Here is a 27839-nt window from a genome sequence, read left to right as displayed (position 1 = left end):
AATTGTGTGAGGTAGAGAGATTCATTTTTGACGTGGGAATTTAAAAATCTGTTAAAGGAGAGCACTGGGCAATGCTTCCCCACATCTACAATCAGTGGAAAAACCACACAAAAAATGTGAAGTACACAAATTTAACAGTGATCAAGGCTTGCTTGGGAACTCCAGTGCTCTTAAAAGCCACAGGGTCAGAAGCTCTTTCCTGACATGTTCAGCAGAGCTGGTGAGCAGAGAGCCGTGTCAGATACGATTCCCGATTTAAATTAGTATTCAGTTTGTGCAGCCCGCTGTACAGCTTTTAGAGAGCTATTTGTGCTCATGACCGAAGCTCGGTCAGACATGAGTCAGCGTCCGTTAAGCTAGAATAAATTAAATGAACAGAGGTAACACAAAAAGTAAAAAAAAAGAATAAAAGAGATGTAGAAAAAACATTTTTTCGTTCAAAATACTTTTTATTGCTGGTCATGCAGGAGTGTCGTAAAATCCTGGAGACTTTCAGTCTCACAACATCACAGAAGATGCAAAAAAAAATAAAATGAAATTTGTACAAAGATAAGAGTAAAAGCTAAAAAGGAAAAAAAGAGTTTGTTGTTTTTTATTCCCCCCTTGCCCCTATAATTCTGCCATCTGGGAGTGGCATCAGGTGGCATGCATAGACTGTGGAGAGGATCATAGTACACCAGCGGGGGAAGGACAGACGGACAGACAGACAGACGATACACTGTCTGACAGCAGTATCCAATCAAAGCGTCATCGTGCAAAACAAAGTCATACAAATTCATTTTTAAATGTTTATATAAATATAAACGGCCGATGCTCCAAAAAAAAAACAACAAAAAAAAACAACCTTCTCTCTTTAAACTCAGAATTTTTTTTTTGAAGGTAATGTTACCAACCTCATCCTGGGAGAAACCAGAAACAAACCGTGTTCTGTGATTGGTGGGTTACACCGTGTTCTGTGATTGGTGGGTTACACCTGGAGGCATTCTGTCCGCCGGAGGGGCGGATTGGTCTCGGCTGCGCCGGCTGGTGGAGAGAGCACACGCACCTGGGCTGCGTTAGCTAATCAGCCCAGGTGCTTAAAGGTGCGCTGCTCTCCACAGTTTGGGGCCGAGACCAATCGGCCCCTCTGGTGGACCGAACGCCACACACCTGCATAGTCCTTCGGTCCCGAGCCGGGATCCCGGGAGGCGGTCGACCCACCCATTCCAAAAGGCACAGAACTCTACCTGTATTCACAAAGGGTCTGACAGCAGGAGTGCTGTTCCAGCATCGGCTCCATCGCTCTGATGATTTATGAATAAAGGGGCCCATCACCCAGGGCATTCTGGGATATCAAACATTTGGCATTCTGGCATTCTGAGACAGCACCCAGGGCATTTTGGGAGGTCTCCCATTTCCTCGTGGCATTCCGTCATATCAGTTATCGCCCCCGGGCATTCTGGGATTGATTGCCACAGGGCATTCTGGGATACCACTCATCATTGCCCCAGGGCATTCTGGGATGGCACACACATTTCTCTGTGAAATTTTGGTCTGAAAGGAAGATTAAGGGGGGTCCTCCAGCGTCCTGCAGCATCGAGCTGCACGTATCCCAGCAGTCCTGCGACTGTGGACCAAAGAGCAGAAGCTCCTCTCTGTAAACTAACAGGAGTTCCAGACCGTCCCACATCACATGCAGAGCTGAGGCGGTTCCTGCTGCTCTGTGGAGCTGCAGTGATCTCTTCCCAGGCATGCATAGACAGGAGTAGAGAGTAAACGGGAATGATTTCGGCTCCTCTGTGCCCCGTACGGGGGTCCGCGGGGCCCGGAGGTCGACCGCGCGCGGGACGTCTGTGAGACCCCAATGCCGCCGTCAGCGGCCGCGCGTCTCCTGTGCGTTTGTGCGTTGTTGAGAAATGTGAGAACTGTCGTTTGGTCACACGGTACAACCCTTCTTGTCAGCACAGAAAAGGGGGGTGTGGAGGGGGGAAGGGCAGGACCCCCCCCCCCCCCCCCAAAAAAAAGGAGAAGGACAGCGTCTGTATCCCGTGCTGGGAAAAGAGGCACAGACCAAGCAAACACCTAAAAGTGTAACACTGTCAATCAAACAAAGACCTGGACATGCAAATAACCGACCGATTTAAAGCTACAGAATCCACAAAGACCGCGGGAGGATTCCCCTGTGAAACTGGCACTGTATCCTGAAGAATAAATAGCGCTATACATTCAGACCTCTGCTCACTCTGGCCCAATGACCAAAGTCATTAAAAAAATAACCTAAAGCCAAAAAAAATAGGAAACACCTACAAAGTATTTATACCTGAAAAACTAAAATAACCGACTGCTCCCGCAGTTATCCCTCCGGAAAGAAATTTGAAAGATAAAAATAAAGTACCTGCCAATCAATCACCGTGTCAGGTGACACACTGGTGAACAGATAAATCTCAATTTTTTTTAAACCAAGGACCGAAAATAAAAAAAAACTAATTTCAGAAAAGAGCGCAGGGTTGTCACTTCACTTCTTCTGCTTCTTGAAGATCTTGAAAGTGTGTTTCTTGCGGGAGGCGGTGGAGTCCGTGTCCTCGCCCGTTGAGCCGCTGTCCTCCTCCAGGGGGCTCTTCTTGGCGGTGAACTGGGGGATGCGGCTGCCGTTGCCCCGGGCGACCCCCGCGGGGGAGGGCGTGTCCAGCTCGGTGGAGGCGGGGCTCAGGGAGCGGGAGGACTCGGACTGGGACAGGCCCACCAGCGTGGTGTTGATCTCGCCGAGGCTGGCCGACTTCTCGATGACGTACGCCCTCTTCATCACCAGCGGGCTGTCGGCTCCGCCCTCCGGGAGGCGGGCCCCGCCGTTGGGGGCGTGGCCGGCCAGGAGGGAGGTGGGCCTGACGGGGGCGTGGCCCCGGGAGCCGAAGGAGGCGGCCAGGCGGAGCTGATCGGCCGAGTGGGAGAGGCAGAGGGAGGAGTCCGAGTCCGAGCGGTTCAGGTCCCTGAGGGGGGGGAGAGGGGGGGGAGGGGGGGGAGAGAGAGAGAGGAGTAGGGGGGGAGAGAGGGGGGGGAGGGGGGGAGAGAGAGAGAGGAGAGGGGGAGAGGGAGGGAGGAGGAGGGGGGGAGAGAGGGGGGGGAGAGGGGGAGAGGGGGAGAGGGAGGGGGGGGGAGAGAGAGAGGGGGGGAGGGAGAGGGGGAGAGAGGGGGAGGGGGAGAGGGGGAGAGAGAGGGAGAGGGAGAGAGAGAGAGAGGGGGGAGGGGGAGAGAGAGGGAGAGGGAGAGAGAGAGAGAGGGGGGAGGGAGGAGAGAGGGGGAGAGGGAAGGAGAGAGAGGGAAAGAGAGAGAAAGACAGAGAGAGAGGGAGAGAGTAGAGAAAGAAAGTGAGTTTGGATAATTTGATTCTAATTTCACTTTGAAATGAACCTAATTCAGCATGACGAACCAAATTAGAGCAGTGCATGCTGGGACACCACAGATCCAGGATGCGTAAAGACGACAACACTTGTGGAAAAAGCTGATGTAACTGCAGTGACCAACAGGGGGCGCACTTAATTTGACACAAAGCACAGGTCCCGTGCACTTAAAACGATATCATGCACACTGGATTTTCAGACCACATGCACCTGCATTACACAAAGTGCCGGTGTACTCCAACACTGGTTTAGCTCTGTCTGAATGCTAAAGGGAGCATCTTCACTGATCTACTGCATTGTCTCGCGTGGTTTCATCTGCTTTTCATAAATCAACATGTCCTGACCTGACATTTCTGCTTAAATTATAGGGCTAAAGAGTTTGCAACAGTAGCGACAGCACTGAGGAAGTTGGTTACAGGATGGGATGGGGGAGTACTGAGGAAGTTGGTAGCGGGATGGGATGGGTGGGGAGGTGGAGGGGGTGGGTATGGGAACTGGAGGGAAGCTGACAATGATTTGGAACAGATGTTAAGTGAGACGAATGCTAAGGGCGTAAAGGGGGGGGGGGGTGAGGGGGGCTATCCAAAAATCTGAGTCAGATCGGACAGAGGTAACCAAAGGTCAACTCTCCACTGCAACACAACACAATTTTAGAGGGAACTTCAGAAGTGAAACTTTTAATTGATTGAATTTTACAGTATTTTACTGTCTTTTACAGTAAGGGTAAGTTAGGGTTCCCACTGTTTTCAAGACATTATTTTCCAGGACATTTGATGCAATAACAGCTGTAATATGTACAGGGGAAGACTGGGACTGGGGATGGGGATGCAGTGGGAAAACTTTGATCACGGACCGGGGCACCTGTGATCTTGGCCAATAACCCCGCACTAAAAATATGTTCCAGGACAACTACTTGTTTTCTTGGAAATTTAGGCAATTTTCTCATTTTCCAAAGACTGGAAAACAGCATTTAAAAATTCCAAGTTTTCCAGGTTTTCCAGGATGCGGTCTTCCATTTTCCTTCCAAAATTCCTAAGAGGGTTATTGGAGAGTTAGGAGGGCGAAAACTCCAAACTAATATTTCTGTTAAAAACACAGGAGAGGGAAACAGGTCCTCCCCCCACACACATGCCAATCCGGGGGGGGGCGGGGTACCCGAAACTTCCGGAGCGTTTGGACTGCGCCTCCTCGCCCGTGGGGGGCAGCCCCGGGAGACCGTCCGACGGCAGGAAAGCGGAGGCGGGGCAGAAAGAGCCGGAGTGGCGGGGGGAGGGGCCGAAGGAGGAGCAGATGATGGAGGGATGAGAGACGGAGGAGGAGAGAGGGGGCAGCGGGGAGAACTCCAGCTGCCCGATGGAGTGGCTGCGGGTCTGCCGGCGGAAGGGGCGGGGCCGGGACGGGTGCGAGCCGCCCCCCTCTCCCTGCTGCCCCGTGGGAGGACGCCCCTCTACCAACCTCTGAGAGCCCCCCGAGAGCTGGGGGTCAACGTGCCGCTGCCGCAGGGACATCAGGCTGGGGGCTGCGGGGACAACACCAGGGGCACAGTCAGATACGCCAATATATACACATATATACATACATATATACATATACACTCATATACACACACATACACATATGCATATACATATACACACATATACATACACACACACATATGCATATACATATACACACATATACATACACACACACATATGCATATACATATACACACATATACATACACACACACATATGCATATACATATAGACATATATATACACACAGAGTATAACATACAAGGATTCACACATGCATATCATTATATGTCCCACATACGTATGTTACATACTGTTAGAGACAATTGTACAATAAACACCTTTTTCAATACTATTATATTACACATGAACACACTCGCACCCACAGGCAATTAAAGAACATTCACACAGTTCTGCATTATCTACGTGATTAAGTTGAATAAAGAAAAAAATAAGCAGAATGAGGACAAAAGAGAGGATGAGAAACAGGTGGAAAGGAAAAAAGAAAGAGAGAGTGAAATCACGATGCGTGAAAGCGTACAGAATGGACGATGGCATCGCACAACCGAGGAGTTTGTCTTTGGCTCCAAGGAGCTTTGCACCAATCGGAACTCTGCCCCTGACGGCCAATAGGGCTGGAGCGGAACGCGTTTCTCCTCCAATCAGACCTCACCCCGCATCGCTCCAAGGACAAACACCCTGCTGTGGCAGCGAGTGACGGGAACGCGTTCAGACGCAGAAACCGCGCGACGGGGTCATGTGACGCGGCGAGCCGCGGTGGCGTGAGACGGAGCGGCGGTGGCGGGAGCAAGCGGTCCGGACGGGCCCGGGGGGAGGCGGGGGGGGGGGTTAGCGCGGTGCGACAGCGCCGAGCGACAGGGGTGAGCCACCGGGCTCGCAGGCCGACAGACGGACGGACAGATGGAGGGATGGATGGATGTATGAAGAAGAGAGAACAGAGGGAAATGAAAGAGAAGAACCTGTTTCGAGAAAGAGGAGAAGGAGACAAGGAGGGACAAGAGATGTTAGTCTGAAAACTGCCCCCCCCCTGCCCCCCCCCCACCCCTTACTGCGAGGGGTATGTGCGGCCAGTTCGGGAGTCGCAGAAGGGTGGGAGTGGAGGGTGAGGGGATGAAGGAGAGGAAACAAAGAGGCATTCGGCGTCTGCTTCGGTTTGGTTTGGTTTTTTGTTTTGTTTTTTTGGGGGTTAGGAGGGACGGAGAAAGCAAGAAAAGGGGGCGGGGTTGAGCGAACCGGACTGTTTCCACGGCGACAGACTGTCGGAACACATGGGCCAGAGGTCGCTCACTCGCCGGTCCATCTGCCAGGCGGCGTCTGGGGTCGACCAATCACAGGGCAGGAGGCAGTGCGAGGGGGCCGATCACAGGGAAGGAGGCAGGGAGATGGGAGGGGTCATTATTATCATAATGTCACACCTACAGACTAGAGAGTATCCACCTAAACCTGGACCTAAATGCCCTAACACTATTCACTAGCTGATCTAGCAAGCTGCTCCACACAATGTTAACAATGTGCAAGAAAAAATATTCCTGACCTCAGTCTGAAATTACAGCTCTTAGGAGTAGGACTGACTGCACAAGAACAATTAACCCTTTAACCCCTTGAAGAATAGGGCTTTTTTGGAATGTTTTCTTCAAAGTTCTAAGTCAGTGTTCTAGAACTCCATTGCTTTCCATTACCAGTAGCGATTGTGACATCAGCATTAGAATGTTGCTGAACAATCACTACTACTTAAAATTGAAAGCAATGGAGTTCCAGAACACTGACTAAGAATTTAGAAAAACATTCTAAAAAACATACCCTTCCAAGGTTTAAAACTCAGGTCAACCCTGCAGTACATTCTCACAGCCAACAGCACCCAGCCTCTGCACTCTGCCCAGACTGACAGACCAGCTAAAAAAACAGCACACTCTGCTCTGACAGGTCACAGATGGGCCGGGGATCAGTACCACAGGAGGAAAATAAGTCTACTGTATCTCCTCTTCATTCGAAGATCTGAGTCTTCAACAGTGATTCCTTTCACACAGGGAGCGTTGCATTATGGACTAACTCCTTCACTTCCTGCCAGTCACACGTTCCTCGTCATGGCGACATGGAGAGCGTAAATCACTCAGAATTCAAATCCAGCCAGAGCCTCGCTTGGTGACAGCGAATGTTCCAGTGTGAGCGGAATCCACAGGACATGTGACACGTGATTGAGCGGGAGATGACATCACAGCCATATTATTCTTATTCTAACGATCCCTGGGTTTTCATAAAAGGAAATGCTGTATCTGGGCACTGACTCGTGTCGGAGACTCTATGGTCTTAGCACAGCGAAACGCAGTCCCGCAGCCTTCCTTGTTACCATGGCTACTGGGGGAAAATCTAAAAAAAAAACTGAAATCCAACGCTCTAATGCTCCGGACCTGGACTTACTGTGCGAGCGCACACCAGCACAACCGTTTGAAGTCATCTCACATTTATGTTTTGGTTTTTCGAACACTTCCAAATTAGGCAATCTCTTCAAACTCCTCACATTGCTGGCTCTGACAAAAAGCCCTTCAGATGTTCTGTTGAAGTATTCACTGCTTTTCACTGGTGATGAAATTAAATTTAAAAAAAAAATCTCAAACCAAGAAAACAATAGAAGACAGAAGTGAATGCTGGAAAGTTCTGGAAAATGGAGCATTTTTTTCTGGATGTTCGGACTGCTATTTTATCAGGTTCTTTATTTGTACCTTTTAAATATGCAGGTGAGGCCCTGCCCAATCACTCCCAGCCCCACCCAGCTCCCTCAACTCCGCCCTCAGAGGCTCCGCCCTCCTCCATGTCTTGGAAAAGAGATTCCTTACCTCAATGGGACTTCCCATTCAATTTTTTTAAAATTAAAAAATGAAGGTTAAATAAAAAATGAACTCCTATCCTCCCCAGGTTCCCACCCCTCCAGCCCCCAGCCACGCCCAACACCCCCTGGCAACCCATCCCCTAGCCCCATCCCCAGCACCTCTGGCAACCCATCCCCCTAGCCCCGCCCCCAGCACCCCTGGCAACCCATCCCCCTAGCCCCGCCCCCAGCACCCCTGGCAACCCATCCCCCTAGCCCCGCCCCCAGCACCCCTGGCAACCCACCCCCTAGCCCCGCCCCCAACACCCCTGGCAACCCACCCCCTAGCCCCATCCCCAGCACCCCTGGCAGCCCATCCCCCCAGCCCCGCCCCCAGCACCCCTGGCAACGTGGCCCTTACATTGCAGTGTTCCCGGCGACATGATGTCCTCGTCCATGTCGTCCATGTCGTCAGAGAAGATGAGGTGCTGGGGCGGGCTCCGCCCCCCCATGAAGCTGGGGTCCAGGTTGAGGGCGGAGGCCAGCGAGGGCAGGCCCGGGTTGTTGACGATGGTGAAGCCCGTCAGCATCTCGATCTGCTGCCAGCGGTGGAGCTTCTCCCGCAGGGCGGCCGTCACCTCCCCCAGAGCCTGCCTGGGGCGGGGCGGGGGGGAGGGGGGGATCGGGGGGGAGGGAGGGGGGGGAGAGGAGGAGGGAGAGAGAGGGGGGAGAGGAAGGGAGAGAGAGAAAGAAAGGGAGGGAAGGAGATAGGGAGGAAGGGATGGAGGGAGAGACAGTGACAGGGAGAGAGATAGGAAGAAGGAAAAAGGAATAGAATAGAAAAGAGAAGGGAGAGGGATAGGGGAGGAGAGAGTAGAAAAAGAATGCGAGTTTGAATGATTTGATTTAAATTTTACTTTGAAATGTCCCTATTGCAGCAGGATTAACCAAATTCGAGCAGTGCATGCTGGGACACCACAGATCGACGAGGCTTTAGGAAGCCTTTAAATCACACGATTCCAAAGCTCGATCAAATACAAAAAACCAGGAGTCGGGACATTTCCTCAAAGAAACAGCTCACACCCTGACCACACAAAGCTTCTCTAAAACCTTTAAGGTCAGTGATTACCTTGCACTTCCTGCTCTGAGTGTTTGGTATTTAACCTGCAGGAGTTATCAGCTGACATTTCTTGCTTTTGTTTCTGTGTTTTTCGTACTCGAGCGCGTGTGAGGGAGCGACAGAGAGGGGAGAGGAACTCACTTCGCCGTCAGGATTTTATGATCCACGTCATCCAGCGAGGAGCTGTGGGCCACGTGGAAGGTCCCAAACAGGGTGTTCCTCTTCTTCTTTATCTTCTCTGCCTGCCAGGACAGAGCACAGTCATGATATAGGGTACAGTCATGACAGAAAGCACAGTCATGACACAGGGCACAGTCATGATTTAGTGCAGAGTCATGACACAGGGTACAGTTACACAAACGGTTTACCCTCTATCAGACACAGGTGGTTTCTCCCCTATCAAACATAGATGGTTTCTCTCCTATTAGACAAAGACGGTCTCCTTCCCCAGGCAGTCTCCCCCCCCACCCCCCCACAGACGGTCTCTCACCCCCTCCTTGGCCACCAGCAGCTGGCGCTCAGCGTTCTGCTTCTTGATGTTGTAGTACTGCACCTCCACCTCGTGAGTCAGCTGCAGCCACTTCTGCAGTGATTCGGGTGGAGACCAGCTGCTCCGAGACTCCAGCTCCTTCTCCGCCTTCTTCAGGGCCATGCGCACCTGATACACACACACACACACACACACAGAGACACAATTTAATCAGTTGCTTGAACGTAGTCGTAGTTTAAACCTGAGCTGCAAACAGTAACATGGTTTGTGTGAAGTTGTGAATCAGTGCTCGGGAGTATCTGGTAGTGTCTGTGGCACGCGGTGCAGTACGTCCTCCCGGACGCCAGGTGGCGCACCTGCTCCAGCTCTTCCTCTGCGTATTTCTGCCGGCTGAGCTCGTTCTCGGTGCCCTCGCGCAGCTCCCTGAGCCGCTGCGCCTCCTGCTTGGCGGCGTTTATCTCGTCCCGCAGCTGCTGCTCCAGGGTCACCTTCTCCACCTCCACCGAGCGGTGCTCCTCCTGAGCCTGCTGCAGCCTGGGGGGGGGGGGGGGGGAGAGGGACGGGGAGGGAGGTGGAGGAGGTGGGGAGGGAGAGTAGAGGGGAAGAGACGGATGGAGGGGGAGGAGGGGGGATTGAGTGAGGGAGGGCGAGGTGGGAGAGGGGGGATGGGGTGAGGGGGGGAGAGAGGGAGAGGGGAGAAAGATGGAGGGAGAGAGGATGTAAAGAGGGAGACCGAGAGAGGGGAAAAAGAGAGGGAGAGGGAGAGGGAGAGGGAGGGAGAGAGGGGGACAGGGGGAGGGGGGTAAGAGAGGAGCAGGGAGGAAGGAGGAAGATGGAGGGAGAGAGGAGGTAAAGAGAGAGACAGAGAGGGGAAAAAGAGAGGGAGGGTGAGAGAGAGGGAGGGAGATGGGGAGAGAGATTTCATTTATATTAAAACTTCAATTTAACCAGGTTAGTTTTTTGTTGAGACTAAACAGGACAGCAGTGCAAACAAATAGTATTACAGAAAACAACTCTATACAGTACATCCCAATTAACAGTGACAGAACAGGGGGCCTCCTTCGTATCCCGGTAACACGCACATGTGACAGATGCCAGGCCTAAATACGCAGCTCGCAGCACACAGGATACTGGGGGGGGGGGGGGGGTGCTAACCCAGCGGAGGTTTCACATTTTAATGTCACTTATTTTAATGTAATTGCCGAGGTGGTATTAAAGGCTATATCTGTGACATCATCAGGGGCTGTGACATCAGCAGCTGGAGGGCCTCCAGTGCTATACCACAGAGCCGTGTGGGGATTAGGGTGGTGGGAGGAAGGGTATTTGAGCGTCATGCTCTTCTGCCCGCTAAACCTGACAGCTGTTCACTTCCTGTTAAATACAGGAGCGCTGCTGTTCCTGTCGTTTACAATCAAGAGCCAAGTTTGACAGGGCGGAGAGAAAGAGAGAGGGGGGGGGGGAAGAAGGGGGAGAGAAAGATTTTATTTATATTAAAACGTTCATTTCATCTGGTTAGTTTTGCGGAGGCTAGCTATGAAAACGAGAGAGAGAGAGAGAGAGAGAGAGAATGTCCACGGTGCAATTTTTCAAGGTGCAAAGTGACACCACCAGGGGGAGCATTCCTTTTGAGCCCAGCGAAGACTCAGTGAGAATTTGAGCAGGGAGCTCTTTATCCTGTTTAGGTAGTAGACCTTCAGCCCAGGAATTCAGATAACCACGGAAAGAGAGAAAGCAAGGAGTGAGAGAAAGAGAGAGAGAGAACGAGAGCAAGAAAGCACAGTCCATCTTAGTGAGAGACAGAAACAGCAAAATGATCAATGCCATTTATACGACAACGCAAATCCACGGACCACCAAGATCTTCTGGACAAAATCAGTGAGCGATGGTTAAACAGTTAATAAGCACAACTCTGTAAGGAAGCAGCACTCAGTCAGAAGAGATAACCATCAGCTTAGAATCACACAATCAACACGGGGCCATTTTATAAGTGTGTTCTTTTAACTGTTCCTCACACAAACACAAGCTTTAATTGACGTAAAATGGGCGTAAAATCTGTGACTGTTGAGTCACAGGAAAAGCTGTTTTTTTTTTTGCAGTGCAAATTCCCTGTACGCTCTGAATTGGCCCAATGACAGGGGCCTGGATTTAGTCAACAAGCAGCACACTTAACTTAGACTTACAAATGAGGAGGCGTCTGCTGTTTCCTTCGGGTCGGTAAGGTCGTTTTTTTTATGTGGTTGCTGAACTCGTCAAACTGTTATTGCGAGGTGAAAAAAGGCAATAAACAAACCGCGCGTGTAGTCGCGAATCATCGTCGAACAGAAAACGGCGAGCGAATCCAGTAAGCTATGGACTGAAAGAAAATTCTTAAATTCCTGCAAGTACTGTGTACACAACCACGTTCAGCAATTTGCCCTTCAAATACAAATGGAACCGCGACTATCACGACTGAGCCAACCGTGACCAGAGATCGCACAAGGTGACGTGCAATTGGCCGCAGCATCACCCAATGGGCGGGGGAGGAGCGGGGGTTTCAGCATCCCCTGCCACATCGGCCAACAGCGCCCCCTCTGGCGGACCGGGAAGCTGCAGTCTGCGCGCAGACTGTCGGCTAGCTACGCGCGTTCAGGAGGGCGTCTACGCCAAGTGTGCGCTCTCCTCAATTTACGGAGATCAGCGCAGTCACGAGACCAGACTCCAGTTACAAAGGCCGGACTGAGAACGCCAAACAAAATAAACACGACGTGACTTTCATGAGCCGACAAAAACAAAAAAACGATTCCCTCACAAAAGGAAAAACAGGTCCTGGCCGCCGTCTGCCTGTCGGCCCCGGGCATAAACCCAGGCTGCTTTTCCTCTGATCTCTGCGATGAATCACGGTCAAATAAATATGCAAACTGCCGAGCGTAGGGCGCACCGTCGGGCCGGACCGGCGAGGATTCGCCAGAGTTTAAATCCTGAGCGTGCGTTAGGCCGCTCCCGCGAAGACAGGAAGTGAGATACAAATCAGGGAGACGCGTCCGGATGACTAGTGACGGCGAGGCGGAACACGGCGCGCGCGTGCGTGAGCGCGCCAACCGCCGCTAGACGGGCTCGCTGAAACGCCAGGCCGGCGGGGAGAGGGCCGTCTGCGGTCGCAAAACCCAACGAGCCACTCGAGACGACAGCCCGCAGGGCGCGGCCGGCCGCCAGCAGACAACTGTCGGCTCCCGGAACATTCTAGAAGATTAAGGTGGGACCGGTTTACGAGTTTTTGGGTGTCCCTCAAATCTTTCAGAAACCCCCCCTGCAGAGATTGGTGAAGATGGCTGTGCTGGTGGCCAGCTGGGTTGCCACGACAAAATTAGTCTATCGGCATGACAACCATGTTGCCAGCTTGACTAGCATGACACCAGCAACAGACCAGCATTAACTTGCTTTGAACTTATAAGCTGTTTATTTCATCAGGGAACTCAAAGAACATTTCAGGAATGGAAATAACAGAACTATAAAGCTCAGTTATTGATAATAAAAAATAGTAATAAAACTGAATCGTGGGGAGTTGCCAATGTTCAATAAATTACTTCCAAATTATTTTGTATTTACATTCAGAACATTCTTTAAATGCCACTTGACAAGCATCCTGCACCATCCGTGTCATTCCAGTAATTACAAATATTCACAAGCCTTGAGGGTGTCTGTTTGAGACCTGTGCTTTGCACCAATAATTCAAAAGCACGGCACGTTCCAGGCCAGACTGCTCACAAATGCACATGCGGTCTACAGCCTTCTCCAAAACTGTTAAATGGTGACAGAGAAAACTCAGACTTCCAGTCACCTTCCAAGCCAAACATCACAAGTTTCACTTCAATGGGCTTACTCAGCTTCAATGGGCTTACTCAGCCAGTCCAGTGACCTTCTGGCAAAGTTATACTAGACCCATAAAAAGTGACTACAAGTACAGATTTGATGCTCATATTTGCTATTACGGGGCTGTCCGCAAGACAAGACACAGGAAATGACATCACACAGCCACAGACACAGGTTCACAGTGAAACCCACACAATTAGCTGCAGAAAGACACAGGAAATGACATCACACAGCCAAAGACAGGTTTTCACAGAAAAACCCACGCAATTGGCTGCAGAAAGACACAGGAAATGACATCACACAGCCACAGACACAGGTTCAAAGTCAAACCCACACAACAAGGTGCAGCAAGACACAGGAAATGACATCACACAGCCACAGAGACAGGCAGTGGGCTAAAGCAGCTAGCGCAGGGCTGTGTACGGCAGTACACAGTAGTACACAGCCGCCTGGGTAATGAGGAAGCTGCTGTGTGTCCAGCTCGGTGCTTACACACGTATCCAAGCCTCAGCCGTTACATCACACTTCCAGCCATAGCTTCACATGGCGAAAACAAAGCAAATATTTGCCATGTCACAAGAGATCTTTCACAAGCAGTTCTACGGTACTGCAGACGAACGGCATGCTGCAAGAGTACTAGGACTGGAATGAGAGACTGTTACAAGTGACAACTCAGTAGGTTTGTGTGTGCGTGCGTGCGTGTGTGTGAGTGTGTGTGTGAGTATGTGTGTGTGTGTGTGTGTGTGTGTGTGTGTGAGCGTGCATGTGCGTGTGTGTCTGTGTGCGTGTGAGTTGGGCATGTGTCCAGCAGGAAGTGATAAGACACTGAAAAGAAAAACATAATTGCACAAGTGTGAAATGTGAACTTGGAAAAACATCAGGAGCAGCAGCCAGTGTCCCACGCCCCCGTCTGAGACCGGAATGCTGACAGACTGAACCGCATTTTCTACGGTCAGGGTACACTCAGCAGACACCATCTACCATGCAAAAAATATTCCTAAACTTCTTCTTAAACTTTGTCTTCACAGGGGAACCCTTTTCAGTTCTGTACAGAACCCTGCATATTCGGTGTAAAAAGCTCGCAGGCTGAACCACTTTGCCCTGGAAGAAAACAGGCTTTCCTCTGTGGAGACACAGAGGAGCCTTTTGGACAATTTGTGACAAATTAGGGTGGAAATGGAAACCTACAGAACAGTAGCAGTCCAGGAAGAGGGAAGGTTCCCACTGGTGTAGGGCAATGAAGACATAGGTCATCACCGAGTTCTGATTGGAAGACATAGGTCATCACCGCATTCTGATTGGACGAACCCGGTGAAAGGGAGGTAAAATGGCGGTAAGGGTAAGAGAGGCTCTCCGTACTTCTGCTGCAGGTCGTGGAGGCTCTGCTCCGCCCTCTGCAGCCACTCCAGGTCCTTCATCATCTTGGCCATGTGGTCCCGGGAGTGGCGGTTCTGCATGTAGGCGAACCAGCAGCCGCCAACCGCCACCACGATGGAGACCACCAGCAGGAAGTCCTTCAGGTGGCTGTGCCTGTTCTCTGTGAGGAGGGAGGGAGAGAGGGAGGGAGTGAGAGGGGGGAGAAGGTTGGATGGAGGGAGAGCGAGAGGTAGAGGGAGGTGAAGATGGAGGGAGAGGGGGCGGCAGGAAAGAAAGACAGTTTGAGCCCTTAATCAAGTCATTTAACCCAAAAACCGGGACATCACAAGACCTCTCCAATACAGCATCAGAGCAAAGAAGCATATAACTGTAAAGTTAATTCAAATATTTTACAAATCAGGGCATTTCTTTACTCAAAAGAAAACAAGCGCAACCTCAAATGAATTCATTAATAAGCAGGTGATATCTGCCCTGTGACCCTGGCTTTAACGTTGCCTCTCAGCAGTAAATCTACTCATAAGTTTGCATGCTTGTCTGCACACGCCCTTTTCCCGCTCTTTTCAACCGCCTTCTGAGCTTCCTTTGAAAAATACAGTGGGGGAGGGGGGGGGCTGCAGGGTTGGCGAGAGTTCTTTAGGAAAGACACCAGCACTAGCAGGTTTAGAGGACACAATTTACTACACAATTTGCAGGACACTATTTAGTATACAATTTAAAGGACATAATTTAGTACACAATATAAAGAAGAAGTCAGATCTGGCCATAAGCCAGAGAGGCTGAGTGTGCGTGTGAGAGTGCGTGTGAGTGTGTGTGTGTGTGTGTGGGAGTCATTTACAAACACTGAGGGTGAACCTGTCTTTCGTCCGAGGGAAGCATACGGACGTGAATGCTCTTTACACGACTGCGTGAGGAAGACCAGGACAACAATCCTCGAGACTCTGAACAGAGCTGGGACCTCTCAGACCGTCAGTGAACGACAGCCGCTGTTTACGCTAACGCTAACCTGAGCCCCGACGACGCTCGCCGATCCCAGGCAAGGCGTGATTTTAACGAGACTCGGCGGGTAACCCGCTCTTCCTCACTGCCACAGCACCCCCCCCCCCTTTCCCCCCTTCCCCGCCATCCTCTTCCTCAGTCCAGGGCGACCTAAGCGGGCCGTCGAGTTGGGAGGGCAGCTGCTGCCGGACTCGATGGAGCCGGGATTTCGCCGGATTAGCGCCGGCTATTTCCACCTGGAAGTGACGCCGCGAGCGGCCTAGCAGAGGCCGCCTCCAGTGAAAGTGACATTCACATTATCTGCCCGGAATACCAGGAATTCTGGGAATACCGCTCCGGCTTTATATCGCTCTGGGAGGCGAAGGGAGCCCAGCGCTGTCCCTGTGTGACTATAGAGCTAATGGCACTGCCAGGAGGCCCCTAAACAGGAACTAACAGTGCCACCCCCAATACAAACAATATAATATTGGGGGGGGGGGGGGTGTCCCGCCTGTCATCCCCACCACCTCTGAGACCTAGCATAGCTCAGCACTCTTATTGGCATAGCTGAGTATCACCACAGCCCATAAGATACTCCTCTGTAACACACCTGAGTATCACCGTAAGACACTTTGTGGTCAACTAGACCAACCAGACTGTGGCCCCCTGACTGACCAGTGGGGGCGATGGTGAGCAATGGGACACAGTCCTCCCAGGGGTCAGAATCCCTGCCTTCCTGGGTGATGCTACAGCCAGCTACGCGTCACCCTGATGGGCTGCCAGTCACAGTCAGCACCAGCGTAGCCCATATTCACCACCAGCCATGGGACCCAAGAGCCGCGTACTTCACCTCCAGCACTGAACCACAGACCCATTTATAAGGGCATGCCGCCATGGCACTAGTCTAAACACTGTTAGAACCATCCACTCTCAACCTGACAGAACAGAGGAAATAAACGAGCACTATACTCTACAAGCATGCCACCCACGAGACAAACTACTCTTTCTGCTCAGCGAAAGCCCACTTCTACTGAGGAGCATCTACTGTAGTCCCTGTGATATCTGGGCACTGTAGATTTCTGTGTATTTGCACCACTGCGCTGAACAGGACAGATTACAGATTAACTCTATTTTAATCTCATAACGTGCACTTTAATGTCAGACAAGCTGAGGTTTCAGCGACACGCGTCTTTTGGGGGTCAGTGACCCGGTCACGGTGTACTCGTGCAGAGCGGTAATTACTGGCCGTTAAAAGCACCCAAAGCGGCACGTTTAATGTGCAGTTACCCTGCGGACGGCCGGGGTCGGACGTGACCAGGCCGGGGACTCTGGTGGAGAGGAGAGGACCCCGCAGCGTTTCGCGCTGGCAGACTCGTTAAAACGAGCCGGAGAAACCCGTCGACCCTTCTCACCGCGCTTCCTGTGAGCCCAGCCCAGTTCCTGCCCAGCCAGCGACCCGTACGAGGGCCATTTCCCAGCAGGCACTGCCAAACGGCACCGCTACTCACAGCGTAGCCCTTTGAAAAGCAGGTTTTTTTAGAATGTTTTTTCAACATTCTAAGTCAGTGTTCTAGAACTCCACTGCTTTCAGTCACCAGTAGCGATTGTGACATCAGCATTAGAATGTTCAGTTAAGTACATTCCGAGCAAATATTTGTGACCTCACACCTTAAGGGTTAAGTGTAAGAGCACAGTGGCCCGACGGCCAGGGTCAAAGGTCAGGCGGAAAAAATGAAACACACAAATCTTTGGCTAGCCTGCGTTTAGTTTGCAGGTTGTTGTTGCACCACAGTCTCTTCTGTATTGTATTTGGATCTGTTTATACTGTATCATAGTAAAGTGCCTTTACCTTCTTTACCTAATGATGATGACAACTATCATTATTATTATTACAACTACACCTACAAACAAATCGGGCTGTTTAAAATAGTAGGGAAGTCACAACCAACTGCCATTTTTTGACTCGTTCTGAGCCGATTTCACCTGCTTCCTGTGGCAGCTGGCTGTCAGCCCGGAGGAGCTGGATGCAAAAACAGGCCTGTCAGGTTCTGAACATGTTCAAGAGCGCCAAAACGCTACACGAGCACTTTAAAATGGCAGCGGGACCTCGCCAAACACAGAGTGTAACTAACATAAGAACACGATAATGCACACAGACGAGAAGGGCTGTTCGGCCAATCAAAGCTTGCTGCCGACAACGGCCTTCAAACCCTAACCGACTGCGTAAAGCAACTCGCTGCCGCGCCACCAGGCTAGCGGTGCCAACCTTCCCCGCCCCCTGCGGAACGTCCGCGAAAACATCGCCAAAGGAGTCTGCAGGAAAGTAGCGAAGCTGCGGAGGGTGAACTTCCTGTCTGAGGGACGGAATGTTTCGCGAGGCGAGCAGGACGTGAGCGAGGCCTGGAGATAAGGGGAGAGCGGAGGAGAGGAAAGAGCTCCCCGCTGGGCCGTTTTAAACCCGAGGTCCTGTTAAAAAAATACAATAAATTTAAAAAATGTAAAAAAAAAAAAAACAAGGAGCTGCCCGACGCTCGCAGACGTGAAGTGTAGCACAGTGGGTAAGGAACTGCGCTTGTAACCGAAAGGTCGCAGGTTCGATTCCCGGGTAGGACACTGTCGTTGTACCCTTGAGCAAGGTACTTAACCGAAATTGCTTCAGTATATATCCAGCTGTATAAATGGATACAATGTAAAAAAATGCTATGTAAAAGTTGTGTAAGTCGCTCTGGATAAGAGCATCTGCTAAATGCCTGTAATGTAATGTAATGTAATGTGAACCAATCATGGTGGCCACTCTATCAGTTACCACACTCACGGCCTGCTATACCCCGATGTTCAGTTCCGTCTCATTTTGTTTTAAAACGTTCCTGTTAAGCTTTAACCGTTTATGTTCATGAAATGCTTCAGTGCTCTTAAATATGCCCGGGCCCCCACCCACCCGCCCCCCCCCCCGAAATTGGGAAGACCAACTGCCCCCCCCCCACTCCATCCCTCCTTCCCCTCTACTGCACTCCTCCCTCTGTCCAATCTCACATCTCACCTTCTCCCCATCCCTCTCTGCCCCTCCACCCCCCCTGCCCCCCCCCCCCCCCCCCCCCCCGGAGAGGCCTTGTTGAATCAGCTGCGCCGTCTCTTTTAGCGACGGCTAACGGGCGACTTTAACGAGACGTTGGCGGCTCACGCGACGGCGGTACAGACGAGCCCCGGCGAGTGTGGCTATTTTTAAACACCGCCGAAAGGATGAAAGGACGAAGAGCGGGAAGGCATTTACAAGCGTGACCCACGGAACCCCAGGAGCGTGGACGAGCGTCCAGAACGCATTTGGAGAGCCCTTAAAACTTTTTGGGGTCTGGGCTTGCTATTGTTTTCAGGACAGGTGTCAATCATCTGTCGATATATATATAGACAGTTAGGGAACTGCAGAAAAAAGAAGGAAAGGAAAAAAAAAAATTTTAGAAGACAGAGCTGCACATCTGGTGAGCATAAAGAATCTTTGCTTTCACCTCTCCCGGCTGGTAGATAATAAGTGTGGTTGCGGAGGGTGCGTCCCGCACTCTGACAAATTTCGAAAGCGGTTTGTGTGTTTTCGTTGGAACCCCGCGGATATTGCGATGTGAGATCTCCATGGCGACGAGGCGAACGAAACCGAAGCGGCCGGCGAGGAAGCGCGATCGCAGATAACAGCCGTCGCCGTGGAGACGGAGACCCCAACAAAAAACAGAAGCGAGAGAGAGAGAGAGAGAGAGAGAGAGAGAGAGCGGGACGAGCTCCAGGTACGCCGAGGTTCCACGGGCCGAAATCTCGCCCCCGTGCCGTGAGACTAGCGGAGTCAGTGCCCCTGCGGCTGCTCAAACGTGCCCGTCACCGAGCAGCCGAATTCCTGAGGGGATCGGCAAGCCTGCCGGTCGCTCAACCGAAAAACTCCTGATAACGCCGTACAGTAGAGGCGTGCCGCCTGCCTGCCACTCAGGACCTCACAGCCGGAGGAGACTGTGTGTGTGTGTGTGTGCACTGCGTGTGTGTGTGTGTGTGTGTGTGTATGTGTGTATGTGTGTGCACTGCGTGTGCGTGTGAGAGAGACAGAGTGTGAGTGTGTGTGTATATGAATGTGTGTGTGTGTGTGTGTGTGTGTATATGAATGTGTGTGTATGTGTGTATGTGTGTGCACTGCGTGTGTGTGTGTGTGTCTGTAAGGGCACAGTACAGCTCTCCTCCAGGACCCAGCGCTTAAGGGGAGGGGGGGGCGTTTATTAGCCACTTCCTTCCTGTGTCTGTTTGTGTGATTACAGCGAGCCACAGAGACAGGTCCACCTCTCCTGCTCTCGCCCAGGTCAGACCACCCAAAGGAAGCAGTCTTTACAAGTGAATAAAACAGTGAGACACAAAGACACACTTAACAGTCTGTAGAGTCCAACACAACAGTGAGACTGCCTAGAGACAGGTGTGCCAAATTAGGGTTGGAGTGAAAACCTGAAGCATGGCAGATCTCCAGGGACAGGGTTGGGCAGCCCTGCTCTGGCTGTTGAGCGATGTGTGCTTTGTTAGGGTTGGAGTGAAAGCCTACAGTAGATGTCCTAGAAAAAGAGGGATCGGTCTTAACCTGTCAGTGTAGCTGTAGTAGGAACTGGAACTGCAGTCTACAGGTCAGTGCATTCACATTACAGCATGAAGGTGAAACTGGTCTAAAATAGACTCGCAAAAGTCCGTATTCGCCCGAACAGTACTGACCCAAACGTCCCCTCCACCCACCCCCCCTGCCCATCCCAAACCCCCAGCCCCACACACTCACTCAGAGAGGGTCCAAACAGAACTGTGTCCAACGCTTTAACCCAAACGCCCCCTCCACCCCCCCCCCGCCCATCCCAGACCCCCAGCCCCGCACACTCACTCAGAGAGGGTCCAAACAGAACTGTGTCTAGCGCTTTAAGCTGGAGCTTCTGGGCGTGGCTCCGGTCCAGGATCTTTAAGATGGACATGGTGAGGGTGGTGTTCTTCACCGCCAGCCTGAGGGAGAGAGGGACAGCACAGGTGAGACGAGACCAGGTGTGTGTGTGTGTGTGTGCGTGTGCGTGAGAGAGTGTGTGTGTGTGTGTGTGTATGTGTGTGTGTGCGTGTGTGTTTGTGTGAGAGAGAGAGTGTGTGTGAGTGTGAGTGTGTGTGTGTGTATGTGTGTGTGCGTGCGTGCGCGCATGTGTGCTGTGTGTATGTGTGTGAGAGAGAGAGTGTGTGTGTGTGTGTGCTGTGTGTGTGAGAGAGTGTGTGTGTGTGTGTGTGCTGTGTGTGTACTGTGTGCGCGCGTGCATGCGTGTGTGCTGCGTGTGTGAGAGAGTGTGTGTGAGAGAGAGTGTGTGTGTGTGTGTGTGAGAGTGTGTGAGTGTGAGTGTGTGTGTGTGTGAGAGAGAGAGAGAGAGTGTGTGTGTGTGTGTGTGTGTGAGAGAGAGAGTGTGTGTGTGTGTGTGTGTGCGTGCGTGTGAGTGTGTGTGTGTGTGTGTGTGAGAGAGAGAGAGAGAGAGTGTGTGTGTGTGTGCTGTGTGAGTGAGTGAGTGTGTGTGTGTGTGTGTGTGTGAGAGAGAGAGTGTGTGTGTGTTGTGTGTGTGTGTGAGAGAGAGAGAGAGAGTGTGTGTGAGTGTGCGTGCGTGTGTGTGTGTGTGCTGTGTGTGCGTGTGTGTGTGTGTGTGTACCTGGGCATGGCGCTCCCATTGATGCCCGTCTTCTTGATGGCGTCCTCATACTGCGGCAGCTCCACACAGCCAGTCAGCCACTCCACCACCTCTTCCACCGTCCAGTTGTACACTGCCACACACACACACAGAGAGAAACCGCTCAGCTGTACCGCCCCTCTGCACACAGGCTCGCGCAGGAGAGACCACACCGCTGTGCACAGGGTAGAACCCGGGGGAGTGAGGCCCTGCAGTGACTACTTGCCATCGTCTCCTTTTCAAAAACTAAACCAAAATGGCTAAAGATCAGTGTATGCAGACCCTCCATCACTTTCTGCATCCGGGGGGGGAGGGGGAGGGGGGGGGGCTGGAGGACACCGTGATACGCCGCACGAGCGTCTACGCCGTGACTCACGCAGCCGGGAAACGGTCAGATCCCCCCCCTTTCATTCATCCCTCCTTTCTTTTATTCCCGCACTCCTTCACTCACTCGTTCGTTCATTAGTTCGTTGGCGGGACAGACCCGGCCCCACGCACAGATTCGTTTTCACCCAGGAGAACGGAATTAATTAGAGCGCCCCTTTGATTAGTCCATTAAAAGGACAAAGAGACTTAAGATTTTAAAAACAAGATAAACGTACGAGCACGCATTGCATCATCGATGCCGCCTTTGTTGTTTAACAGCTCATGCAAATGATTGCTCTGGCAGTGAAACGCATTTGAAATTAGATTTTCTGCGGTTATATTGTGTGAACATGTATGTACATGTATGCTTGCATAGACTTGTGTGTGCTTGCGTGTGTTTGTGTGTGTGTGCCTGCCTATGTTTGTGTGAGTGTGTGTGTATATCAGGTTCACATTTCATATTTATTTTGGGGGTTTGGTTGTTTTCACTGCAATTTTCAGTTGTTACCTTCTTATGTATTCCTGTTTTTTTAATCTCTTGTGGGTCCATTATGTATTTACTTGCCAATCAACGATAAAAGGAATTATGAAAAAACTGAATTTGGGGAATGGGTTGGGAATGGGTCACCTGAAGGGTGGGGAGGTCACATAAGATCGTTCAAGACATAAATGACCAACCATGACCGGTTATTTTTGTTTCTACTTTGTATTCACTGATAGCTAATGTCTCTCTTCTATCATGTGAGATCTTAGTGCCCCCCCCAGGGGCGAGGGGGGGTGGGGGGGGGCGGGGGGTGAATAGAAACAGAAAGCCCCTTACCCTCGGAGCTCCTCCAGGTGTTCCACATGTCCTCCACGCTGATCAGCAGGTCCGCACGGTGGAAGCTGTTGTGCTTGGCCTTGGGGTTGTGGTCGTGCAGATCCTCCCTGAGGAACTGGGGGTAAGGGAGGGGGGGGGGGCAGGGCGAGGACAGGAGGGAGGCGGGGCCCAGTTTACACACTCATAAACCTGTGATCTCACTCCAGCTTCTCTCCAATGGCAGGGAGGAGGAACAGAGAAAGCCACGCCCCCTCTCAGACAGGAAGGCGGGGGTGGCGGTGGTGGGGGGTGGTCTAATACGCGTGGTCGCTCAGTCGTGGAGGTGTAGATATGCGCAGATTGAAATCTGATAACCTGCATCAGGGCCTGAAATACTCCGGCCTCATTAGAGCTGTCATCGAGGGGGTGTGGGGGGGGGGGGGGGGGCAGTTTCCAGTACTGAGGGGTGAATGCACTGCGTTTGGAGCGCTAACTGTATCATGCAGATCTGAGTTATACATGGCCTGAATTCAATCAACATTTGTCCATAATTTAGGCCGGAATTCAATCTACATTTGTCGATAATTCGAGCTGGAATGCGATCAACATTTGTCCTTAATTTTGGTCTAGATTCAATCAACAATTTTTTTTCCTTCAGAATTCCTTTGGCGAGTTTGATGTGATCATCCAACTTACCAAACCGCAAAAAAGTGACAATAGCATTTAACTGTGTGTAGACGTTAAGGCTCACCCCAACCTCCCTGTCTACCTCGCGTTCATCCCTACAGAGCAGCCATTAGAACCAGCTGCACATCGCATGCTTCTAAAACTCTTCTTCTGAGAAAAGCGCGGCTCAAGTGACACAAATAAACAACGTGGCTTCCTGTGATGATGTCACAGCTGGCTCAGAGCAAAGGCCGATGCCAGCGTTCCCATGGAACCCCGTTTGCCATGGAAACCACCGCGCGTCAGCCCCCCTCTCTCCCGTCCTCCGCTTTCTCCCTCTCCTCCTCCGTCACGTTTCCATCCCCCTCTCCTCCCTCCTCCTCTCCCGCGTCAGCCGCACTTCGTCCGCGTCCGCCGACAAACGGCCGTTCCCATGACGACCCGGTGACACCGGCCAATGAGAGCCGACGAAACGCTGCCAGGAAACCCCGCCCTCTTTTTCCAGCCTCTGCCGGATCATAAAGCAGATGTGCAGCACATGCTGGGAAATGCATGCGTGACTGCATGCGTGTGCGACTGCGTGACTGCACGACCGCGTGCATGCGCGACTGCATGCGTGACTGCGCGACTGCGTGCATGCGTGACTGCATGCGTGACTGCGTGCATGCGTGACTGCATGCGTGACTGCGTGCATGCGCGACTGCACGACCGCGTGACTGCGCGACTGCGTGCATGCGCTCGCCCCTGCAGCCTGCAGGCTTAACCCAGGGTTCTGCGTTTATTCTGATTTATGGCGATCCAGCTGTGAACCGCGCTGGCTGTGGGAAACGAACCCTGTTCCCATTTCACATCCCACAAACAGGCCAATCAGCTCGACTAATACATTCATCACATCTGAGGGAGAGGGCAACATGGAGGTGTGTGTGTGTGAGTGTGTGTAACACTGATGCAGTGTTTTCACACTGTCAGCTCAGCCCCTGCTGTTCCCACAGAGGAGGCAACCTGGCTCCGATTCCTCACACTCACGCCCCCACAGGAACTCACAGCTCTCTCTCTTTCTCTCTCTCTCTCTCTCTCCCCCCCTCCCTGCGCCCCCCCCACCCCTCTCTCTCTCTCTCTCTCTCTCTCTCCCCCCCTCTCCCTGCGCCCCCTCCACCCCTCTCTCTCCCTGTCTGTGCTCTGTGGTGACACTGCCTAAACTCGGGGGACAGGACCCTGGCCCCGAGCCTCAGAAGGACAGCCAAAAGGAACTGGCAAAATCCCAAAACTCACTTCCTGTTTCCAGAAGGAGGAAGAGGAGCACCAGCTGACACAACACGCACGCAGAAAAGGAAATTAGCGCCGACGCTACCAAAGGACAGCGCAGCCAAACACCCGCTACCGGCCCACCTCCTCTTCCTCTTCCTCTTCCTCAATAACACACAGCTTGCATCATTCTCAGCCACGGTAAACTGGGTCTCAAAGGGAGATTATTTAACCACTTGACGTTTTCTGGAATGTTTTTTTTTTCTTTTCATTTTTACTCTAAGTCAGTGTTCTAGAACTCTACTGCTTTCAACTACCAGTAGTGATTGTGACATCATCATTAGAATGTTCAGTTATGAGCATTCTAATCACGTATTTGTGGGTAAACACTTCCTGTTTTCATGGGTAACCCATCAATGGGTAATAAACATCTGCTGTTCCAAATGAGTTCTCTACCGTGCATTAGGAGCTGTTTCTGTGTGCATGTTACGCATGCACACACACACACACACACACACACACACACACACAATGACCTTCACCATAACCTTGAGAGAGGGGCCTCTGATGACCGGCGACAGTAACCTGAGATTAATCGAGTTTCTCCCAAAACCGCACGGCAACAGCGGGCGAACCCCGCGCCCCCATTGGCTGGACTCAAGGTGAACGTTCCCATCATGCAGAGCGGGGCGGCCGCCACGGCGAACGGAGACAGCTAGGAGAGATTAGACCGTTTGGCCGCTGCAGCGCACTGTAAACAGATCCGACAGGCTGCGGAGGATTTTCGGTTTTTAGGACCCCCCCCCCCACTGAGCCCGGCTCAGCAGACCAGTGAGGCCTAAAGGGGGGGGGGGGGTATGGTGTCAAAATGGCGGCTGCCCAACTTTAGTCTCCCTCCCCAGGAACTCTGCCGCTCTAGAGACAGCTTCAGCCCTTCGCACCCTGACACTCCCGCCTCCTCCAACTCTCATCACATTCGTGCAGGGGAAGTGAATGGAAGCCATTTTGGCTCTGCCAGGGGTCACAGTTTCACATACTCCGCACCTGGGACTGCGTATTCCAACCCCGACGGCTCTCACTGGCGCACAGCTTGCTCTGAACCCAGACACATGCCCTGTGATTGGTCAATCAGAGCCGAACAGAGGCACCAGGTTCCAAACGAGGGGCTCATATTTAGGTAGCGGAAACGTGATCTGACCAACTGATTCAACTGATTAAACTGTCAGTTTAACACCCTGCTGTCACAGCCTCGCATCCATAACTGTTCTTTTAGCCGTTTGATAGCTGTTGCTGGCAGGAGCCAGTGTTAAAGGCAACCCCAGCTATTGTTACTTATTCGAATAAGCGCGCGCATAACTGTCAAACTAGCAACAAGGTCACGTGACTCTGTGATGCGTAGGGGTGCGACGGCGCGGAAGAGGCGGCGACCGCGCCCTCACCCCGTCGGTTTCGGACACGTCCACGTTGCCGTTGGCGTCGTCGTCCATCTGCATGTGGATGCTGCGGAGGGCCTCGAAGCTGAGCACGGCGTTCTCGTCCTGGCAGAGCGCCTCCTCGAACCGACACAGCTCTGAGGGGGGGGAGGGGGGGGGGGGGAGGGGGAGAGGGAGGGAGGGATGGAGGGAGAGAGAGAGGGAGGGAGGGAGGGGGTGAGAGAGGGAGGGAAGGAGTGAATCACAGTGAATCACACATACAAGGGTAGTAGGTGTACACACATGCATGCACATACACACTCACATGGATACAAGCATGCACACATTGTCCTGAGTAGGTCCTAGTTTAGAAAATCCAGAACAATTCCAGTCTCTTCCAATGAATCTGTGTCAATACACTGCTAACCAGCGACTAATGGGGCCAACTGCTTTGATCTATGCACGGTAGGGTGCCAGTGCAGTTTAACTGCAAGGATATTGGGTTTGCAACTGAGGTTGCAGGTTTGATTCCGAAGAGAGGCATTAGCAAGGGTGCTTAACCTGAACTGGTTTTGTAAATACCCAGCTGCATAAATGGACCGTAAAGCAATAATGAAATGATTGTCACCGTCAGGATGTGTCCGCTAATTTCCTCAAATGTAAACACTTCCTGGCTTTCATCAGCTGGTGACTACTGCCCTCGCAGGTCAAAGGTCAAGGGGGACTGGTGACTGTAAGGACACACACCCCTCTCCCGCCTGACCCCCAGCTGGGCTAAAGAGCCTGAAAGCCTCTGAGACATTCACATCCTCAGGCACCAAATGCGCTTAAATATAGCCCAGCGGACTAGCGAAAAACCCGCTTCTGACTATTTATAGGCAGGGGCTCTGGGCAGCTGTCTGGTTTTTGAGGGGGGTCACATATGGGAGCTCGGGAGAAGGTTTGTGCTTTTCACAGGAAGCGTGGGGATCAGGGATGAGGCGAGGGGCTAGAGCACAGATGCAGGGGTATTTTTAGATTGTCCACTAATGATGGCCAATCTGAATTGGGGGGGGGGGGGTGGTGAATAGGAGGGGCAGAGGCATGATGAGGAGGGGTGTGGCTGGGGGGGGGTGTGTATACAACAGTTTGAGGTGGTGACTAAATAAATGTCCTTTTATCAACAGCAAAGAACATCACATGACCACGCACACACACACACACTCTCTCACACACACACACACAGCGGCGGAGAGAGGAGCCGGGCCTTCAGCAGTCCTCTGAAACACACTCCCCTGCTGCAGGAGACACACAGACCTCACAGACACACAGACACACAGACACACAGGCACACAGGCACACAGACACACAGACACACAGACAGACACACAGACACACAGACCTCACAGACACACAGACACACAGACACACAGGCACACAGGCACACAGACACACAGACACACAGACACACACACAGACACACAGACACACAGACACACAGACACACAGACACACAGACACACAGACACACAGGCACACAGGCACACAGACACACAGACACACAGACAGACACACAGACACACAGACAGACACACAGACACACAGACACACAGGCACACAGGCACACAGACACACAGACACACAGACACACACACAGACACACAGACACACAGACACACAGGCACACAGACACACAGACACACAGACACACAGGCACACACTCATAGGCACAAAGCCACTCTCTGTTCAGCCATATTTACAGTATTACGCTTCGCCCCTGAGCTGATCTCTACCCTCCCAAAATGGCCTGAGTTCTCCCACAGACGCGAGACGTCGGCGCGCAGGTGAAATACGGCGACACGGCAGACGAGCCCAGCTCTCAGATCGCACATTACCGCTAAAATGTACACCAATAAATATTCCGCTTCCGCAAACTGAACTGCAGCTGCGACTCGGAAAATCTGCTCGCCATCCTTCATAAACGTCTGCTTTGCCGCATTGGCTATACAGATGTGATCGTGTTCTTCTGTTTATATTTTTATTTATCTATTTTTTACAATAAATCTTTTTTTTAAATGCCCAACATGGGGCTGAACATGTCTGATTCCCACCCTAATTTAGACGGTCCGATTATCAG

The 27839-nt window shown here is 51.9% G+C and overlaps 1 protein-coding gene across 6 annotated transcripts in view; it reads right to left on the bottom strand.

Moving 5' to 3' along the window:
- Positions 1–602: 602 nt before the first annotated feature.
- The window catches only part of stim1b (stromal interaction molecule 1b), a 35338-nt gene continuing 8101 nt past the window's right edge, over positions 603–27839 (bottom strand). Inside the window, exons 3-14 of one of the 6 annotated variants that reach the window (XM_035434098.1) lie at positions 25751–25881; positions 22422–22536; positions 21218–21329; positions 20425–20540; positions 14544–14721; positions 9692–9869; positions 9336–9503; positions 8987–9087; positions 8147–8379; positions 6153–6233; positions 4533–4896; positions 603–2966 (exon numbers count right to left, since the gene is read on the bottom strand). In XM_035434098.1, the coding sequence (XP_035289989.1) occupies positions 2495–2966; positions 4533–4896; positions 6153–6233; positions 8147–8379; positions 8987–9087; positions 9336–9503; positions 9692–9869; positions 14544–14721; positions 20425–20540; positions 21218–21329; positions 22422–22536; positions 25751–25881 (2249 nt within the window). In that variant the 3' untranslated portion in view covers positions 603–2494. Of the gene's footprint in view, positions 2967–4387; positions 4897–6152; positions 6234–8146; positions 8380–8986; positions 9088–9335; positions 9504–9691; positions 9870–14543; positions 14722–20424; positions 20541–21217; positions 21330–22421; positions 22537–25750; positions 25882–27839 lie in introns of those variants that run through there. The other 5 variants (XM_035434094.1, XR_004766980.1, XM_035434095.1 and 2 more) reach the window with 5 other exon arrangements.

This window comes from Anguilla anguilla, chromosome 9, assembly GCF_013347855.1.
Source record: "Anguilla anguilla isolate fAngAng1 chromosome 9, fAngAng1.pri, whole genome shotgun sequence".
Taxonomy (NCBI): Eukaryota; Metazoa; Chordata; class Actinopteri; order Anguilliformes; family Anguillidae; genus Anguilla; species Anguilla anguilla.
Note: the sequence above shows the minus strand (reverse complement) of the source record. Positions and strands in the feature narration are given on the sequence as shown.